Genomic DNA, 19,230 nt, shown 5'->3' on the forward strand with positions numbered 1-19,230 from the left:
CGTGTTCTCTGCTGCCGCAGGGCTGGACGGGCGAGGCTGCTGGCAGGCGGGGGTCACCGCTCGCCGCATGATCGCCCTGTTCGACTACGACCCCCGGGAGAGCTCGCCTAACGTCGACATCGAGGTAAGATGTCGACGGTGAGGGCATCCAGGGTGGCGAGATGTTAACTACCTCGCCTGGTATGCAGGAGTTTGTGGGTTCGATCCCCGACCCTGACGCATGTATATTTGGAGTTTGCGTGTCTCTCTATCTCCCTGTGGTCGTGTGGATTTTTCTCCGGGTCCTTCGGTTTTTCCCTCCACATTTATAGCCATGCGTTTAGAGTATTTGGCTACCGCTATAAATGTCCACGTGATAAGCCACTTCGTTGAGCTATCATCTGTGGCCAGATTACTTCTGAAATTGAGCGAAATAGCTCAGTGTGGAGAAATCCTCCTGTTTCGTTCCTTAAATACATGCCAATAAAGCATTCAGATGTCTGCCTGAATTTATAAACATGAAAATAACAGTGGATGATTCAAAGCTGCAACTTATTGACGAAATAAACATTGCAAGAGTGATGGTCATTCCGTCGAGTTATTTTCTTACTCCACAGTGCGGTGGTGTCCTTTTTAGGCAAGAAATGCTTTGGCTTCTGATAATTGTTTTTTTACCCTTCTATCTGGCAACAAAACTGACACCTTTTTTACAAGGAGTCATGTTTACATAGACCACAATACCTGCAGTCATAATGCAAACAAAAAACATAACTCTGATAATGTGCACTGTCCTTGAAGTTGATTGGTCCACACCCGAGACAGCTTTCCTTAGAGCCTAGTCTCACATGGGTTGGACCAGATGACGCCAAAAGGCGCACAACTCAAAGACAATGCACCATCAGATTATGAGAGCTCGGGGTAAGCATTTACACCATTGGAACCTCATTTGCCAGTAAAAATATGATAATTGGTTTGTTACCCTTCTATCTTGCAACAAAACTGACACCTGGCAAATGAGGTTCCAATGGTGTAAATGCTTACCCCGAGCTCTCATACTCTGATTGTGCATTGTCTTTGAGTTGTGCGCCTTTTGGCGTCATCTGGTCCAACCCATGTGAGACTAGGCTCTAAGGAAAGCTGTCTCGGGTGTGGACCAATCAACTTCAAGGACAGTGCACATTATCAGAGTTATGTTTTTTGTTTGCATTATGACTGCAGCTATTGTGGTCTATGTAAACATGACTCCTTGTAAAAAAAAGGTGTCAGTTTTGTTGCTAGATAGAAGGGTAAAAAAACAATTATCATTTTTACTGGCAAATGAAGTTCCAATGGTGCTTTGGCTTCTGTTTACAATGAGACGAATGCTCGGATTTGAGGAGGTCACCATCTCATCCAAGAAGGGACTATGTGTGTCATTGGGGAAAATGCAGCCCTGACAGAGGCCGCAAGGTCAATGAGAACCGATGACATTTAACAGAGGCAAATCAAAAGAATCGATTTTACACTGACGAATCGAGTTGCGTTTCACGGGCGCAGGAGACGACTTTGATCGATGAATTGTTCTGTTTCGACTGCCTGGTCCCACAGGTTGCTTCGAGTATAAAATAATAAAACTCCAGCCACCGATAATACAGGCAAACAGGATGAACTAACTCATTAATTAGAAAACAATTGGTCCTACCTTCTGCTCATAATATTTTTTGTTGCCAATTGGAATAATTTTCATCATGGGTTATCCAATGGAAATGCTGATAGGGTTTGTTATAATCAATGCAGCAGAGTGTTAGCACTGAAGACAGGGATTGATTGGCCATGCTAACGGTACGAGATCTTCCGTGCCCTTTCCTGTCACCCGCCGTGCGTTGCAAGGCCGAGCTGAGCTTCACCGCCGGGGACATCATCGCCATCTATGGAGACATGGATGAAGATGGATTCTACTTTGTGAGAAGCCACTGACATCAACGAGGAGCATAAACCATCACGCACACTGCGGTCATGCTAACCATCGAACCAAGACGGGCACCGCATCGCGCGCTTTGAGATGCGCTTCTACGGCCGTCTGGAACGCTTTTCCATCCGATATCAGGAAGCCACTGTAGCTATGTACTTTTAGATCTAGATTGAAAACTCATTTCTATAGAACTGCTTTTTGTGTTTAGTTTGTTGTCCTTCTCCCGCACCTTCGATTAGTACGGTTGGTTACGAACGGTGCAAAAAGAGTTCAATATACATACAACATACATACATCATCATTATGCCTACATCGTCGCACATACATCATCACAAAGGCTTCGGTTTATCAATGAGTTAGTAAATTAACCTATATCATCTATCTGTATGTGTGCCGTGACCTCCTGCACCACTTCACATGGCCTCAACGTGAATCTGACGTGGCAGAAGTGCCAAGGTGAAGTCAATACTACTCAGTCAGTGACTATTGTTGACATTTCATAAATAATCCTCCAGGACAGAGATTATGAGCCATGAGCACAGCATGGTAGTCTATGATTTATATTGGAGTTGTGAATCACTTTGGCTAATGATGGGATTACTGACTGTGTGTGTGTGCGCCCTGTTGCACAGGGAGAACTGAACAGCCAGACTGGTCTCGTACCCTCCAACTTCCTGGAGGAGGTGCCGGGAGACTTGGAGGTAGCACTGTCCGTTCCTGATGAGAGAGAGGCTGACAACGAACCGCAGGCAAGTGGTGGTTGCTCTGTGACAGATCCGAATGGATAATTAATCTCGTAAAATATGTATACGTATAAAAAACCCAACGCAAACCAATCATTAAACAAAGAACAATTATGTTATCGGATGCACGGGCAAGCACGCGTGCGGCGGAGGCAGTCGGATGCTTGCCGCTGCATTTGACACGTGCTCATTCTCAACCATCCATAGGCGGAGAAAGCGGCAGAAGAGGCAATGCAAGACGAGAGCCGAGCGGGCGATCACGAGGACGCGCCGCTCAACGACAAGGCGGCGTGCGCGGCCGAGGCCGCCCGGCCTCCGGCGGCGCCGCAGCCGGCGAAGGCCGAGGGACCACCGGCTGAGGGAGCGGCGGCGGCAGCAGAGGGGGGTGGGGGTCGCAGTGACGAGGAGGCGAGCGCGGAAAAAGCGTCCGCCCTGCTGTCATCACCGGCCACGTCCGGCGGCGGGTCCCCTAAAACGCACGGCTCCTCCTCCAGCCCCGCCAGCAGCCTGGAGGGCTCGCCGCGCAAGAAGAAGGGCTTCTTCTCCAAGGGCAAGTACCTCCTGAAGAAGCTGGGACCCAGCAAAAAGCAGTGAGCACGCGGCTTGCAGATGCCACCGAGGGCCCAGTTGGTGAACGGTGGCACGGCTTCTCCATGCTGCTCCGGGTTTGTATTCGACGCCGCGCGGTGCCCTACGATGGGACCTTGTCGACCAGTGCGTGCACTTTCCTCTGTCAATCCATTGGCTGGATGACGGCGTCCCATGGTCGTGCGGGTCGTGGGGGTTATTTTATGATGCTCTGCCACCTGGGTCAGAGGAGGTTGGTAAAGGCTGGGGGTATAGGTGGTTGGAGCATAGAATAACAGTCCAACAATGTATTTTACTGCAATGTTCCTTGCTGCCCAACATGTAGCCCTTCAGCTGCAGTAAATCAAATTGAAATATAAAGAGATGTTTTAATGAATCAAACTTTCATGCGATTATTATCTTGTAACGCGGCAAAGATCTAAATTGTGTTATGAAAGAAAAACAAAGACGAGCCAATTCGTGTGTTATTTTACTCTGGCCAAAAGAAAGAAAGCAAATCTTTTTTTTTTAATGGTTCGATCCTCGCCAAACACGACATTGAGTCCAGCCACGCTTAGAAGAGCAAGAAAACTCCTGGTTCAACAGTTGGAGTAGTCGTCTTGATGGTGACACAACAAGTGGACACGACTGCTAGTGTGATGGGTTTTCTTCCAAAACTCATGGATTTTCTCACTGAAGTTGGTGATTTTATTTTCACCCTGACACACGCACTCCACCCGCAGTGTTAATGGCGAGATGGTGCCATTGCAACTTGGAACAAACTGTCGGCAATTCCCTTTGCATGGCAGTATCGCAAAAATGACAAGACAGTAAAATGAATCGGCACCTGAAGTGATTGCTGAAAAATCAAACTGTTAGAACTTTCACCAAACAGATGCCCCCTCCGGCCACTACCAAGTGGCCTCCCAACAATGATCATTCCTCGCCAAGATAGCAGGGCTCTTAACAGTTTACAAGAGTAAAACAAAAATAACGTGAGAATCTTGTTGAAATTCACTCGGGGCAAAAACAAACACGGCAAGGTAAACGTCTTGGCTGCTCAGCCACTTCACCAGGACTCTGCTGAGCTGCACTGATGACGATGGCGATGACGATGTCTGACTTAATTCCCGGTGGGAATTCTATTCTTTCCCCAACGCCTCCTCCAGCCACCACTGTTTTAAGTCGTGGTCCTTCGTGGACCGTTGTCTCTAAGTGCAGGTGGACTCCAGCCAGAGGAGCATTTGTTCAAGGCTGGACACCGTCTGAAATGGACTTTCGCCGTCGCCCAATGGCACAGAAGACGGTCGTGGACCTCGCCGACAAAACGCGTTGGTGTTTGTTTTGTGCATTCTAATGTGGTGGCTGATGGGCCATCGGCAGACAGCCACCGTCACGGTCCTCACGCTTTGTTGAAGGCCTGGAGTTTTAAAAGGGTGTATCAAACAGTGCCGAATCATCGGATGTGATACGTATCAGCACGCCGTACTTTTTTGCCACTTGTCGCTGTCACCGCACCGAAGTGGATGAGATTGGGAGTGGAATACGCGCGCTCACGTTGTCATCACTCGCAATGGTTCTGCGATAAATATACTCACAATGGTGCTCTCTACATTGGCACCACACTGCACTACGGAGCATTCCTTTTCATTATGTTTATAATTTAAATAACACCGCATTATATCATAAGCTGTATATAGAGTCGGGGTTGCGAAGTGCGACTAAAGTACCCAGAAGGGAAAAAACCAGGAGGAAAAGCGTTGCGTTTTTGGTAGCCGTAGAAGTTTTAACATGTATTATTTATTTAATTCAAGGACTTTGTCAGAGCTGGTCTGCAGGGAAGTGGTCACAACCCAGATCTATGATTGCTGAGAGTTGTGAAGAGCAGGACAGATTGTCAATGCCGGAAGATGCCTCAGATGTGTATCCATGTGCAGCGCATTGTCAAACCACTGCTGGATGAGAACCTCCGGCCCATGTTCAAAGGGCTCTGGATATCTACTGCATCGCCCTCTGTTGCTCCCCCACGTCGACCATAATTGCTACCCATGCAAACATTATCCAGATTAAAATACCCTGCTTAGCTTGCGAAGGTCTGGGCACATTGCGGATGATTTAGAAATACTGTATAGAAGGTCTGGGCACATTGCGGATGATTTAGACATACTGTATAGACCTCCGACATGTAATTTACTGAAAGGAGCAAGCAACTCTGTCATTTGCTATGGGACAACTTGCTCAAGGATAGGCCCTTACACATCCATAATGGGGGTGCCCCATGATATTCCCCTCGTATGCCAATCAGGCGTGGAAGGCTGCATCCATTCCTTAATTAAAGTTGATTCCAACTTGATTAACGTAAGAATAAACAATTGACAATGTATTTTAAAGTACCTGCTAATGGTTCAGTTATGTTCATGGGTGGACAAATAAAAACTGTACGCGACAGAAAAAAAAACCCAGCAAAGAGGATGAACATGGAGGTAGAAATATGCAGAGGTTAATTGATTTCTAATCGAATCGCGACCCTGAATCGTGACAATTCGTCAACTCACTCAGGGAGCGAATCGTAACATACCCTACCGCCTGTGATGGGAATATCTGTGCGATGACGGGTGTCTGACACAAACACGCATTGTTTTCTTCATCCGTGGAGATGTACCAGACCTTCAGCACGATGGCCACCATTCTGCTTGCTCTTGTGAAGAGTGGTGGCGGAGCTATTGAGTGTGCAGGCAGTGCAACTGCACCAGGGCCCACGGGCTTGAGGAGAGCCGAGGCAGAGAGGAGGCAAATTCTAAAAGGGGGGCTCCATTTTATTCCTTACACCAGTGGCCCATGTCAATCACACTACACACTACTGGTGAAGGTTTTTTTTTAATTACATGTCCATGCAGTCTTCTTCTCGCTCAGAAGGGTGTCCCGCAAACCCGCGACTGACCAAAGTGTAATAATTAGGGGCTCGTGATAACTACATTGATCCGTGCGCTCACGATGCACTCGTGCATATAATCTAAAATATTTGATTAATAAAAACAAAAATTCTCAATGATTTTGTAATGTGTTCGCGTGACACCCTACAGCCACTAGATGCGCTTAATTCATTTCTTAAAATAAAATGGTTACATGTCTATTCGGTGGTGGATAAGACAATGGGGGAAATGGGTCGGTTGGTCAGAAATGAAGACCGCACAGTGTAGATTGATTCACGCAAACGTAACTCCTCTACCCTACTCAGCCCTTGAAGAGATGCAGTGCTGCACGGCTTGTGCTCATAGTTTGCAGTGCACCGATGCATCATCGATCGCTTCTTCTTTATAGAGAGGGGCGCTTGTGTTTGTTTCCCGCACGCTGGACCTGGGATGTGGAAGGATTTGAACTCGGGGCTCTCCTCCTGCCTTGCAAAGGCACTCGGTCATTGAGTCATAACTGCCACCGCCGCTGCACTTACACGCATCGATGGCGGTTCCAATCCCTGTACCAGTCATGACTGTAACTGCGTTATTAATATGTACCAAACTGTTCCCGCTTGTAGTTGTCTTTGTCTCTGCTGCGCAGATATTATCACAGCACAGTGATGGCACAGAGATGGGAATCATCCCCTGCTGCATGTCAGCGGACAATCTGTGGTGGTTCCCATCTCCGTACAAGGTCATGACTATAACTGCGTTGTTATCCCGGCGGGTACTGCAGTTTACTTGGTTCCTGCGGCAGAGGTAGATGGGGGGGGGGGGTGACTCCCAAGAGCACAGCATTGATGTCTATCTATGGCTGAATACTTTGTGTGCTTGTAGCGATGTAGAGGCTGGGTAGCGGGGCTCTTGTGTAAAGGTCCCCCAGCGCTTCTCCGTACGCACGGGTGAGCACACTTATTAACAGGGTTCGCATCTGCTGGCAACCGTGGCGGCGTGCTCTCGCTTTGGTTGTGGCAGTAAGCGCACATTTTGTGCATGACAACGGCATTGCCTTAGTGCGGGGTGAGGTTAGCTGTCTTTGCCTTGGAGGCATTCCCAGGGGATGTCGAAGGAAATAGCCGGTGTTGAAGGAAAAGCTTGCGTCGAATGTTGAAGGACCGTGGGGAGGGCAGGCCACAGTTCAGTGAGGGTTGCTTAGTGCCAAGCGCTTGCCCCCCCAAACGGCGAGTCGTGTCCGGCTCCCAAAAGTGCCAAAATCCCTAAGGGCCCCAGCCGGCTTTTGGGACGTGGGGGCTTTCTCTTGGTAGGATTGTTTGTATCAGAGGATCCTCAGTTTTGTATTTCTTGCCATGAGATATTGCCATACATACGTTCCAGGTGAAGAGAAGAAAGTATTGTTGTGGCTTTTTTCCAAACGGAGAAGTGCTCTCGCTTGGTTGGGGAGTTTGTAGTTTTTGGCAGTGATGTTTTTGTGGACCTATTTTATAAACAATTGTTGCCATTTGGCTGAAGTTAATGCTGAATTTTATTTTGCAAACTCTGTTCACAGTGTATCTACCGTACGTGGGGTGTAGCGGCAATTAAGCTCTCAGAGCTGCAGTGACTTAAGTCTGGGATTAGCACCGGTGGTTTGGAATGAAGCCACATTGACCGATAGACATCATAGACCACACACCTAAAAATCGATAACCGTACAAGTCTGAAAAATGAAATTAATAAGTACATTCAATTAGCGACCTATTGAAATTAATGAGCCGTTCAAGTGCCATTATGTCAAGAGAGATTATTTTCAAAAAAAAGTTACGTTTTGAGAGTTGCGTTTTTTTCCACAATATTTTCAGATCGAGTACAATTGTTGTAAGTGTTTTTTTTTTACATGGCGTGTGCGTGCGTGAGTAATTTGTAACGTGTTTGTGTAAATTTTCGTGTTCAGGCAGCGTGTTTTATTGCTGTGTGCCCTTTGTGAGTTCTCAGTGTAACTGACAATGGGTCGCACAGCTGGAAGTTGCAGTAGTCTCCATGTACATACACTGCACCCATTTGACTGCTTTGAGCCAAAATAAAGTTTTACATTTATTTTTCAAACGTTCGTTTTCATTTGTTGTCATGTTATGTTGTTCGTATTGTGAGGCACAGCTTCTGGTTTCTGCATTTTTTTTTGCCAAATCACCGCTTATGTGATAACAGTTTTAAGAGTCCACTCTGCCACAACAGTTTCTCACACGGGCTACTAATCTCTTAACCATTGTCATTAAGGTTACCTGAAAATAATAATGTACAGCCCTTTGCCAATGCACTTACAGGTGAAGGGCTCCCCACAATTGATTGGGGGGGAAGTTGCTTGACCACCTCTGATGAGCACGGTTAGCTACATACAGTGTGAAAGAAGTTCAACATACATACAAATACATACCCTACTTTATCACGATGATCACACGCGCCGGGTCACGGTGAAGCATGGCTGGGAATCGAACACAGGTAACCCGGCTTCCCAACCCACCTCGTTATTGTGAGGCTGGTAAAGTGCGTTTCCGATTTTGCTCATGCAACAAACCTCTTATCAGTGCAGCCCCATACATGGCTTTGCGGTTCTCTTGACGATGGAAAGAGATGATATTCTGCGCGCGCAATTGAGAATAAGATTTTATTGTTGCCCTCAAAGCACATAAATTACACGAAGCACAGATTTGCGTCCACAGCTAAATTACAGGAGGCATTAAGCAACGTTGTTTGGAGATGCTCTATGTACATTACCTTTGCTGCTAAGATTACAAGACACCCATGCCCAATACTTGACACCCTTACCCTAGCTGCACTCCAGCTAACGATAGAACAGTACAGGGATATAAAATGGTTTACAATATTTAAAATAAGGCTTTTACAAAAAAATACTCTATTACTCTCAGTAAAACGTTTAAATAATTGTGCTTTACAGCATTAACAGTATCAGTATTCAAAGACTGAAATAAAACGAGGATCCCTAGAACCAGCTGCGGTACCTTTTAAGCCACGTGTATTTGTGAACATAATTCAATGTATTTACATGGATCATTGACTGATAAATGTGCTGTGGGTGACATAAAGCAGAAGCCATTTGGCTGTCGATCATGACCATTGCATTTCACTTATGAGGAAAGGAATTATAGATCACTTAAGGTCATACTGATAATTAAGCACAATTATGATGCTGTCAATGCAAAGTGCCAAGCCTAGTTACTATAACAATAATATATTTTTTGGTGTGCCGAATGTGTGTACATGTGCATATACCTGCATGCACACAGCAAGGCTCTACTGTGCCGGCCTTACTAGGTGCTTGCTAACAGCACTTGCACCCGATGTACAGTACGATTATAAGCCGGTCGCACATCCGATTAGCACGGTTGGATACGTACGGTGCGAAAGAAGTTCAACATACATACATAGACGCATACATTGACACTCATTTGCATACATACATGCGTCAGCATTGACGCACAACAACAATCTATCACCATTCATTCTGGCACCACAATCTGTGACGCCTCCTTCCTCTTCACAAGCGAACCCAGAAGCATAAAAAAACATTCTCGGAGTAAAATGAAAACAAAGCATGCAACTCTCGCACGTGTTTTCTGGGTGTGCCGTGTGTTGTTCGGAGAGATGTCTGCCATGTTGCTTCCCGGTGCCGGTAGCTTTTTCGGGAAATTAATTCAAGCTCCCAGCACATGCAGCGAAATGTCAGACATCGTGCCGAACAACAACACGGCACAACTCGAAAGCACATTCGATAGCCGTACAGCACAGACAGAAAATCCATTGCAGCAGCAGTAGTAATCACACCTGTTTGCAGTGGAGGTGACTATCCCACGCCGTAAATGCGGAGTGTGAAACATTTCCGCCAAAATCTACACGCACAAGACGGTAGCGGGCGAGTCGTAATCGTCCTGTGCATCGGCCAAAAGTGCGTCATCGGGCAAGCTGGAGTCCACCGTGTCGACAGAGTCCCCAGAAACGAAGGGAGGAGGGTGCTGCAGGCCAGGAGAGTCCCAGGAAGGCGAAAGAGGCCCCGGAGAAAGGGGCCACGGAGAAAGGGGCTCCAGAGAAAGAGGGCACGGAGAAAGGAACCCTGGCGAAAAAGGCCCCGGTGAGAGGCAATCGGTGGCGTCTACGGTGTCCAGCGCTTGCGAGTTGCCGTCACCGATTGGGGACAGGCAGCGTGTGGGGCTCAGCAGCGTTTCCTTGCCGAGTGCAGCCGGGATGAGCACCTGCAGCCAATGCCGCATCAACTTCTGGCTCTCGGCGGCAAAGTAGAGGGTGCGGCGCGACTGCACCATCTTAAACGCATGCTGCGCCTCGATGTTGTCCGCCGGATCAACGGGGCACACCTCGTACCCTGGCAGCGGGAATGTGGCTTGCGCCTTCACATCCTGTGGTGGTGGTGATGGTAGAGGAGGTTAGCGCCAGCTCTGAGCCACTGCACAGTTTTGATAGACCTTTCACAATCCACATTTAGATGAAGGACACGCTATGCAACGGTGGTATTGGGGGGTGCTTGACGGTAGTTCCCCACGCCGCTCAGTGATGGTTGGTGCTGCAGGGGAACCCATGACCAGTTGGATGTCACTTGACACTGATGTTAGCCACGGCTGGGAATCAAACTCGGGTAACTGCGTTCACAGTGCAGCGTGCTAATCACTGTGCCACCCTTGGGCCAACAGTTTATGTAAACTGAAATAATATTTCACATTGTTCATATGTATTTCAATGTTTCACTGCTCCATTGTAAGGCCCAAGGGATCTGGGTTCATCAAAACTGTTTGTACCAATATAACGTTTTTCAACTTGAATCGAATTGTGAAGATTCCATTTATGGAAGGAATGAGAGTAAATAGGGGACTGAACGTTCAAAGACGGACAATACAAATGCGACGGCACAAACGGGTAAAAAAAACAATTGGTTGCTAAACCGATCCATAACAATGCATCGAACGTCCGGGGGAGGTGAATTGTCACGTGTCCGTTGCGCTCACCTGCGGGGCTTTGTACAGGTAGAGGACGAGGGGTTCGCTTGTGGGGATGACGAACCAGGCTTTCTTCCATCCACGTCCGCTGCTCTCTGTGTAGTTCAGGAAGCTGCGCATGATGCTGTTGTCCGACATCTCGGCTCCTTGGCGCTGAAAAGCGAGGCGCTGCGCGTGAGTGCGGGCACTATTCAGCACGTAGTTGCCACACGGACAAAACAGGGAATTCTTTGCAGTGAAGCGACCCATGGAGCCTTGGCTCAGTGCAGACGAGAAGATGACCAGACTTTGGAATCATCGCACGTTGCTTGTTGAGCCACCACCAAGAGGTACATAATTAGAATTATGATTCTGCCAGAAATGTTATCACTTTCTGGGAAGGAAGATTTTCTTTAGACTGCCCTTGTCAATCATCTACTGGACGAAGGTCTCCCCATGCCATGTCAAGTCATGGGGGTTGTCTGACCGCACTTCACTATGCTGGTCAGTGAGGGGTTGGTGAAGAGGTTGCACAGATCCGGTGCAAATACCACTCGCCACTTATTTTAGCCGTGGCTGGGAGAATTGATCTCATGCTGCTAGGTTCATAGTGCAATTTCTGAACTCATGAGCAACTGCTACACCCTCGGACAGGGAGACAGTTGCTGATAATGCCAATTATGGGAAAGTAAATGTTTGGATTTTCCAATTCCTACATATATTTTGTGAAAAGTAGAATCTTATTGTTTTTTTCCTTACAACTCAAAATATTAAACACATTATTTATACTTATTTTAAAGTCTACATTTACCTCAGCAGAGGTGAAATATAGGCAATAGGAAGGCTGCAGGTTATGTTTTTTGGACATATGCGTACATTAATGAAGACCAGTGGTTATGGTGCTTACAACAGCCGTTTATATTCTTGGTTCTTTCGGTAAAGTCACATGACTTTACCGACAGAACCAAGAAAATGAATCTCTGCAGTCACGAAAGCTTTAAATCAAAATTTAACAGCCATTTAGTTTAGATATAAAAAGCTTGAACGAGTGTCAAGATTAATTTACAAGAGGGTTATGTATTGGCATATTGGACCAATTACATGACATATTTACATATTTTTCCCCCCCAATTTATTCCAACTGTTATCTGCATCATGTTAAGAGACAAAATGTCAATTCAAAACTTTTGCAGAAGAGTGCATCTCCATGTACTGTATGATAGAGCTGGCTTTGGAAGGAGATATCACGACAAATTCTGAGTTCCCTCCCAAGTAATTAATCCTGTACACTGATGGGTGAACTTTCCCTGCACAGAGAAGCATTCACCAATTAGCAGTACAACTGATTCCTTTCATCATCAGAGTTGGAATTTCGTCAAATTAATTAAAAAATCCAAATTTTACGACGATGTTTGCGCAGTGCTGGATGAGCTTGCCAAGACCATAAACATCTCCACACTTTTCGATTTAAAGCTTTCGTGACTGCAGGGATTCATATTCTTGGTTCTTTCGGTAAAGTCAAGTAGAAGGGAAATAATGAAATAATAAAAATAAAACAATAAAATTCTCACGACGTTTCGAATTGCAACACAAGCAATAATCATGTGTGAAAATGTTCTTGCTGTGGTTTTCACACCTGAAGATGATTACTTGTGATGCAATCGAAACGTCGTGAGAAGTTTATTGTTTTATTTTTATGACTTTATTAATTCCCTTCTACGTGACTTTACCGAAATAACCAAGAATATGAATCGCCACACTTGAGAACCCAGTTCAATCACAAGCGGCTAATATGTACGTATGTCTGTTGAACCTCTTTCGCACCGTACACAGCCAACCGTGCTAATCGGAGATTCAAACCCTGGATCTCAGTGCTACCTGCTCAGTGGCCTAAACCCCTGAACCACCCGGTCACCATGACCGAGGGCGATGCAGCAGTGTGGAGTTCGGTGTTTCCTCGTTGCCTGGCACTTCACGTTGTCAATGTGGCCCAGGAGAGGAGAGAGCTGCCTCACCTGCAGGACATTCTTGCTCTTCTCCTTGGGGGTGGTGTCCACCTCGCACCGGTTCCCCCGTGCGGACAGGATTTGGTTACACTCGATGCACACGCGGTTGAATTTCCCGGGCTCGTACTCCAGCTCGATCTTGAAGTCGGAGCATTTCCAGCACACCACCTGCAGGAGCAGCCAGCGTGGGTGATGAGGGCTCATCACTATCATCGGCATCTCGGTGTGCATCGCCACCATAGGCAGCGGGTGGCTACAGCTGACAAGACTCGACCACCTCAAACCTGTAACCAGCTGTTGAGTTCAAACAGCCCATAGAGTCAACAAGAAAAGCCTCTCCGAGCCAGACTTGGCGAGAGAGTAACAAGGTCAGCGCAAATTTTGCTTGGTTATTTAATTCAATGTGCCTCTCTCCCTGTCTCCTCATTTTTACAACCTTTTTTCAGCGTGCCACTCATTGACATGCTAATTTCTCTCTCTCCGCCCCCGCCCCCTCTCTCTGTTTAAGGCCTCGACACAGAGGCGTGGTTTCTCTGTGTTCCTATGTCTCTCTCTCTATGTATCTCTGTTGATATCTGTCTCCACTTATATGTCTGTCTATATGTCTCTGGTTCTGTGTTTTATCTCTCAAATTTAGCATTCTCAGGAAGAACGTAATCAACCAGGTAGAGTGTTGACTGTTATGTTATCCGACTCTCTATTGTATTACATTACATTTCTAAGTATACTAGATTTGTGTTTCTATTTAATTTATACCTGATGATGATTGCTTGTGTTGCAATTGAAACGTCGTATGTTAGTATTTAATTTATTATTTTCTCTTTATACATGACTTTACCGAAAGAACCAAAGAGTAAGGTCAGCGCCGGCAAAGAGTACGCAGTGACAATAGTGCAAGAGGACGCTGCTGCATTCTGTAATCAATGAAGCCGCTTCCTGGCTCGGCGCAGACGCACAAACTCAGCGAGTAATAAAATACGAGCAGAGCACGTGGCAGAGCGATGCGGCGTCACAGTGATCAGGCGGAACTGAACTTTACCGGATCAGTACCAGTCAGGTACCGGCCCAGCGTCAGCCCTTGGGTCTGTGTCCCAGTGCTGGCCCCCCTATCCCCTCCCCCCTTCTCTGTGGCCATTGGGGCTGTGGGTATGGAAGGGACATTGAAAAATAAAGTGGTTTTATTGTCATTTTAACGCAGGCATGGATTAGTTGAGAATAGAGCAGAAGTTGTATATCAGCACACCCCTTTGGAGCGAGTCTGCTTATACTGGTACGAACGAAGTGAACCAGCCTACAATAGATTATATCGTCCGTCCGTCCGATGTCCGATTAGGTGTAGCAACATCGCCCCCTACTGCAAACACTTGGCAGGACCCTACAAAAACCTTTAGACTCAGTGAGGCTTTCCTGGCTAACCAAGTGTAACATTCCCTTATAATTCCCTGAGATAGTTTTTAATTAAAACATTTAAATAAAAAATTAACTCATTCCCTGAGATAGTTTTTAATTAAAACATTTAAATTAAAAAAATTAACTCACAGCGGCCTAAAGCCTACAGCTAGGCCTAAAGCCTAGAACTAGGCCTCAAACTCTCCCTTCGTATCGTATTTGTTCGTTCCTACCAGCCCACCCCGCAGGGACCTGTTATCTGAAGTAGTTTGTCAGTATCAGAACATGCCCTTAGCCTTACCAGTGTAACGTAATGATGCATTGCTTATATAAGAACTTTGCTTGTTTACGGGTCGTTTTATCCACCTTTTTCTGTATTTTAAGTTACATCTGTAATTTTTGTAATTTTCCACTTTTTTTATATTAACATGGTGCTGAATTTAAACAAAGCGAGTCACATCACCGCTTGCGCCTGTCACTCCCACGCAGCCCAGGTAAAAGCACGCGATTTGGAATCAAAAGTGGAAGAGGAGATTGGGGATCGGGGTACCAAACTCAAGTTTGATTTGGGATGGCTCGGTTTTTCCCTCCACATTTAGAAACGTGCATTTAGAGTATTTGGCTGCTATAAATTTCCACATGATAAGCCACTTCGTTGAGCTATCGTTTGTGGCCAGGTCTCTTCTGATAAAAGAGCTATGTAGCTCAGTGGACCTTACCTGGTAAAATAAAAATTGTTCATAGTTTATAGAGTTGCCATGGGAACACAGTCTCTGGGTCCACGTCCAGTTTGAGAACCGAGGCAGCACGCTTAACAGTGGTGGTGAACCCAGAGCACATGACAGTGGCACAACGGGGGGAGGGGGGGGGAGAACTCACGTAGCCACAGGCGCGGCAGTGGTGACGACGGCGCGTGATGGGGTGGAAGAGTTCCCCACAGCGCATGCACATGGTCACGTTGGCGTCGCGAATCCACACGGGAGCCCGCTTACCCAGCTGGCCGACCTGCAGACAAAGATGCACAATGGAAAAGCTCCTTCGCATACCCCACGCAGAATGCTGGAGCGTGTGCTAGGAGTGAGCTCATATTCAGCACTGCACAGCAAGGAAAACCGAAATAACCATATTCTCAGGTTTTTTCGGTAAAGTCACGTAGGAAAAAACATTAAAATTAATGAAAGTAAAATAAAACAAAACAAAATAAAATTCACGACGTTTCGGAGGCAACACGTCGTGAATTTTATTTTGTTTTGTTTTATTTTACTTTCATTAATTTTAATGTTTTTACCTACGTGACTTTACCGAAAAAAACCTGAGAATATGAATCATTGCAGTCACGAAAGCTTCAAATCTAGACCGAAATAACCATGCTTATTTATTGTTCAAAATAGTAACCCTCACTACCGGTGCAATGCGATATTCACAAGTCGAGTACAAAAAATAGCACAACGGCATTTTATGCTGAGCACTTTTCTTCCACTTCTCATACCGCATTCTTAATTATAAATTACAAGTAAAACAAACACAATTTTTGACATTAACACAATAGTGGAAAAGCAGAGGAGGCTGATGTTTCAGCCAATGGTCAGCCTTCAGAGCAGAGAGCAACGACAGTAACATTTTAAAATGACTACTTGAATGACAAACCGGTAGGTCATCCTCGTGTGTGCTGTCCTTCCTGAAGCAATTGAATGTTTCCAGCTTTTCATTGTAAGTCACGATGGCTTTCTCGATGGCCTGGCAGTGCACAAGAGCGACAACAGGTGTCAGTGATCAACAGGTCGTGCAGGCCCGCAATATCCATCCGAGTGCAATCTCCTGCTCTGCATTCTTAAACATCATCATCAGGTGTGGATTTCACACCTGATGATGATTGCTTGTGTTGCAGTCGAAACGTCGTGAGAATTTTATTGTTTAATATTTTATTATTTCATTGTTTCCCTTCTACTTGACTTTACCGAAAGAACCAAGAAATTGATCTCATCGTTCATGTAAAACAATCCCATTCGTGTAATGAAGATTGAAAAATACAAGTTTCAAAATATATGAAGAATTCGATTTCATCATATTAAAATACTGCAGAAGTAAATGCACAAAGCCTCGATATGACCCTTATCCGTCTTTGACCAAGAGACGAGGGCTATTTTGAGACACATATCAGTGACATGATTTTTGCAAATATACCGCATGATTAAAGAGCTACTGAACATAATCAGTAATTGAGGAGGCGGGGCAGTGGCATAGTGGTGAGCACACTGTGCTAGCAACCCGGAGACCTTAGTTCGATTCTGCGGCTAACATCGGTTGCGGCTTAAATCGCAACCAGTCCTGGGCCCTCATTTTACCGACCCGCACTCACCAGCATGGTGAAGTATGGTTAAACAACTCCATGACTGACAAAGGCTTCGATAAGCATTTTTCCAGCAGTCGACCGACAAATGAAAATCAACGAGGGTTCAATAGTTAAAATATTTTTAGATACCTCAATCCATTCATGTTTTTCTTTCTCGCTCCTGTGAAGCAAAAACATGAAGTAATGATTTCACATTCCAGCCTGCATTCCAAACATTGCATGCTGACTATCAGTGGCATGATGTCATGGTGGTATGGCCAAACAAAAGTTCATCTACAATAGCACAGAGGGTGTATATCTCTTAATCATTATCCATCTCTTTACACACACATTGTTGTGACCAATGTACCTGGAATGTACCCGATATCTTCAGATCTCTGAAACTATGTAAGATCCAGCCTGCATAGCATAGCCCTTGCATGAGCAACCACGATGCACATAGCAAGCGTTACAGGCTGACGGACCGCGTTCTCAGCAGAGGACAGTGAAAATCAATTGTTGCACTGCACTCTGCTTCAAAGTCTGTTGCCCACCTTCACCAAACCCCACAACCGACCAGCGTATTGAAGTATGGTCAAATAACCCCCAAGACCCGCACGGCGTGGATTGACAAAAGTGCCGTGCGTGTCTTTAGTCTCCATCGAGATCGACAGTCCCTGCCAATATCTCAGGGAGCGTGCACGTGCAATGCACCGAGAATGGACCACACTGAACACACCTCGCTCGCAGCTCCAGGGCCCTCTGCGTGCCGCACACTTGGAATACGGGGACCGCCTCATGCCGTTTTATGTCGGTGACCTGCGGGCGACACGTCGACACCGTCCTTGAATGAATGATGAGGGCTCGGGGAGGGTGGAGGTGCCGGTAGCTGCATTCAACCATGTTCTATTTACTAATAGGGGTTTTCCCCTTTTTTCTGGCAACAAAACTGACACCTTTTGCAAGGAATCATGCTTACATTAACCACAATACTTGCAATCAAATGCAAACAAAAAACAATACTCTGTTAATTTATGCATTGTCTTTGAAACTGATTGGTCCACACCACAGACAGCTTTCTTTGGAGCCTAGTCTCATATGGTGTTCGACCAGATGATGCCAAAAGGCGTCATCTGAGACTAGGCTCCAAAGAAAGCTGTCTCTGGTGTGGACCAATCAGTTTCAAAGACAATGCATAAATTATCAGAGTATTGTTTTTTGTTTGCATTTGACTGCAAGTATTGTGGTTAATGTAAGCATGATTCCTTGCAAAAGGTGTCAGTTTTGTTGCCAGAAAAAAAGGGGGGGAAACCCTATTAGTATATTTTGGTACTGGCAAAGGAGGTCCCATGACGTGTTCTATTTATTACGTAGAGTGCAGACTGAGTGTATGAATGCACCACGCATGTACGATCCCACTCATTAAACATATAGTGCTTGCCATAAATGAACCACAATACCTTCCTGATCTCATCAAGAAAGATAAAACATCAAGCGGAAATGCGGTCATCCTCGCAACAGCTTTTGGCTGGCCATCAAACAAAGACGGTCACTGCATTGCGAACTTTCTGCGGCCGTCTGGAGTGCTCTTCCTTTTGATATTAGGAATCCGCTGGAGTCATGCGCTTTTAAACCGAGATATAAAACGCGGTTCTAAAGAAATTCGTTTTATGTTTAGTTTGTTGTCCTTCCCCCGCACCCCCAATTAGCACGGTCGGCTATGTACGGTGCGAAAGAAGTTTAACATACATACATACGATCTTGTGCAGGGGTTAATTTGTCACTCGTCAGTTTCTTCCAGGTCGCTGTGATCCATGCGAACGGTATGACAAATAGTGTCCAATCAACTTAGCCTCATAGTGTTTCACTTGTGACCAATGCTGTGTTTCCAAGATCATAGCGATTTGCAAATCGAGCTCGCAGGCAGAGCCCCAGTTCGCATGGCAACCTTGCTGGGCTGACCCCACACCAAGGGGGCCCGGCAGGTTTCTTTAATGGTGTAGCTGCATGCTATTATCTGGGCTGGGCTGCTTTCTAAACCAGTGATGACATCACAGGGTCAACACCTTCACATAGTTCAACTTCAGGGTCAGATTTTTTTTATTTTAAAAAGCCTCATGAAAACTACTAAAAAATAACACATTTTGGCTTCAATTATCCCAAACCAAGCATTTAAAAAAATCACTGTCCTCTTGCTGGAGGGTAGGGAGAGGAATGTGGCGGGGCCAGAGTGCAATGGGGCAGGAAGAGTTAGTGTGATGAAGTGTTGGGACATCGACCCACACCGTGCTGTTAATCCTGGAACACAAGTCGATTGTTCCTGGGCCGCCAAACCCATTTCTACGATCATTGGAACCTTGGAGGCT

The 19,230-nt window shown here is 46.0% G+C and overlaps 2 protein-coding genes across 5 annotated transcripts in view; one reads left to right on the plus strand and one right to left on the minus strand.

Moving 5' to 3' along the window:
• The window catches only part of LOC144933132 (peripheral-type benzodiazepine receptor-associated protein 1-like), a 136,207-nt gene extending 127,967 nt beyond the window's left edge, over window positions 1–8,240 (plus strand). Inside the window, exons 26-29 of the mRNA XM_078857712.1 lie at window positions 21–124; window positions 1,849–1,920; window positions 2,563–2,679; window positions 2,881–8,240. Coding sequence (XP_078713838.1) covers window positions 21–124; window positions 1,849–1,920; window positions 2,563–2,679; window positions 2,881–3,267 — 680 coding nt within the window. The 3' untranslated portion in view covers window positions 3,268–8,240. The remainder of the gene's footprint in view (window positions 1–20; window positions 125–1,848; window positions 1,921–2,562; window positions 2,680–2,880) is intronic.
• Window positions 8,241–8,785: 545 nt separating this feature from the next.
• Window positions 8,786–19,230, minus strand: part of LOC144933133 (uncharacterized) — a 47,708-nt gene continuing 37,263 nt past the window's right edge. For all 4 annotated transcript variants that reach the window (XM_078857716.1, XM_078857715.1, XM_078857714.1 and 1 more), the window contains 7 exons: window positions 17,604–17,683; window positions 17,015–17,045; window positions 16,180–16,269; window positions 15,412–15,537; window positions 13,153–13,311; window positions 11,168–11,311; window positions 8,786–10,564 (listed from right to left, as the gene is read on the minus strand). In XM_078857716.1, coding sequence (XP_078713842.1) covers window positions 10,043–10,564; window positions 11,168–11,311; window positions 13,153–13,311; window positions 15,412–15,537; window positions 16,180–16,269; window positions 17,015–17,045; window positions 17,604–17,683 — 1,152 coding nt within the window. In that variant the 3' untranslated portion in view covers window positions 8,786–10,042. The remainder of the gene's footprint in view (window positions 10,565–11,167; window positions 11,312–13,152; window positions 13,312–15,411; window positions 15,538–16,179; window positions 16,270–17,014; window positions 17,046–17,603; window positions 17,684–19,230) is intronic.

The sequence above is a fragment of the Lampetra fluviatilis genome, chromosome 6, assembly GCF_964198595.1.
Source record: "Lampetra fluviatilis chromosome 6, kcLamFluv1.1, whole genome shotgun sequence".
NCBI lineage: Eukaryota > Metazoa > Chordata > Hyperoartia > Petromyzontiformes > Petromyzontidae > Lampetra > Lampetra fluviatilis.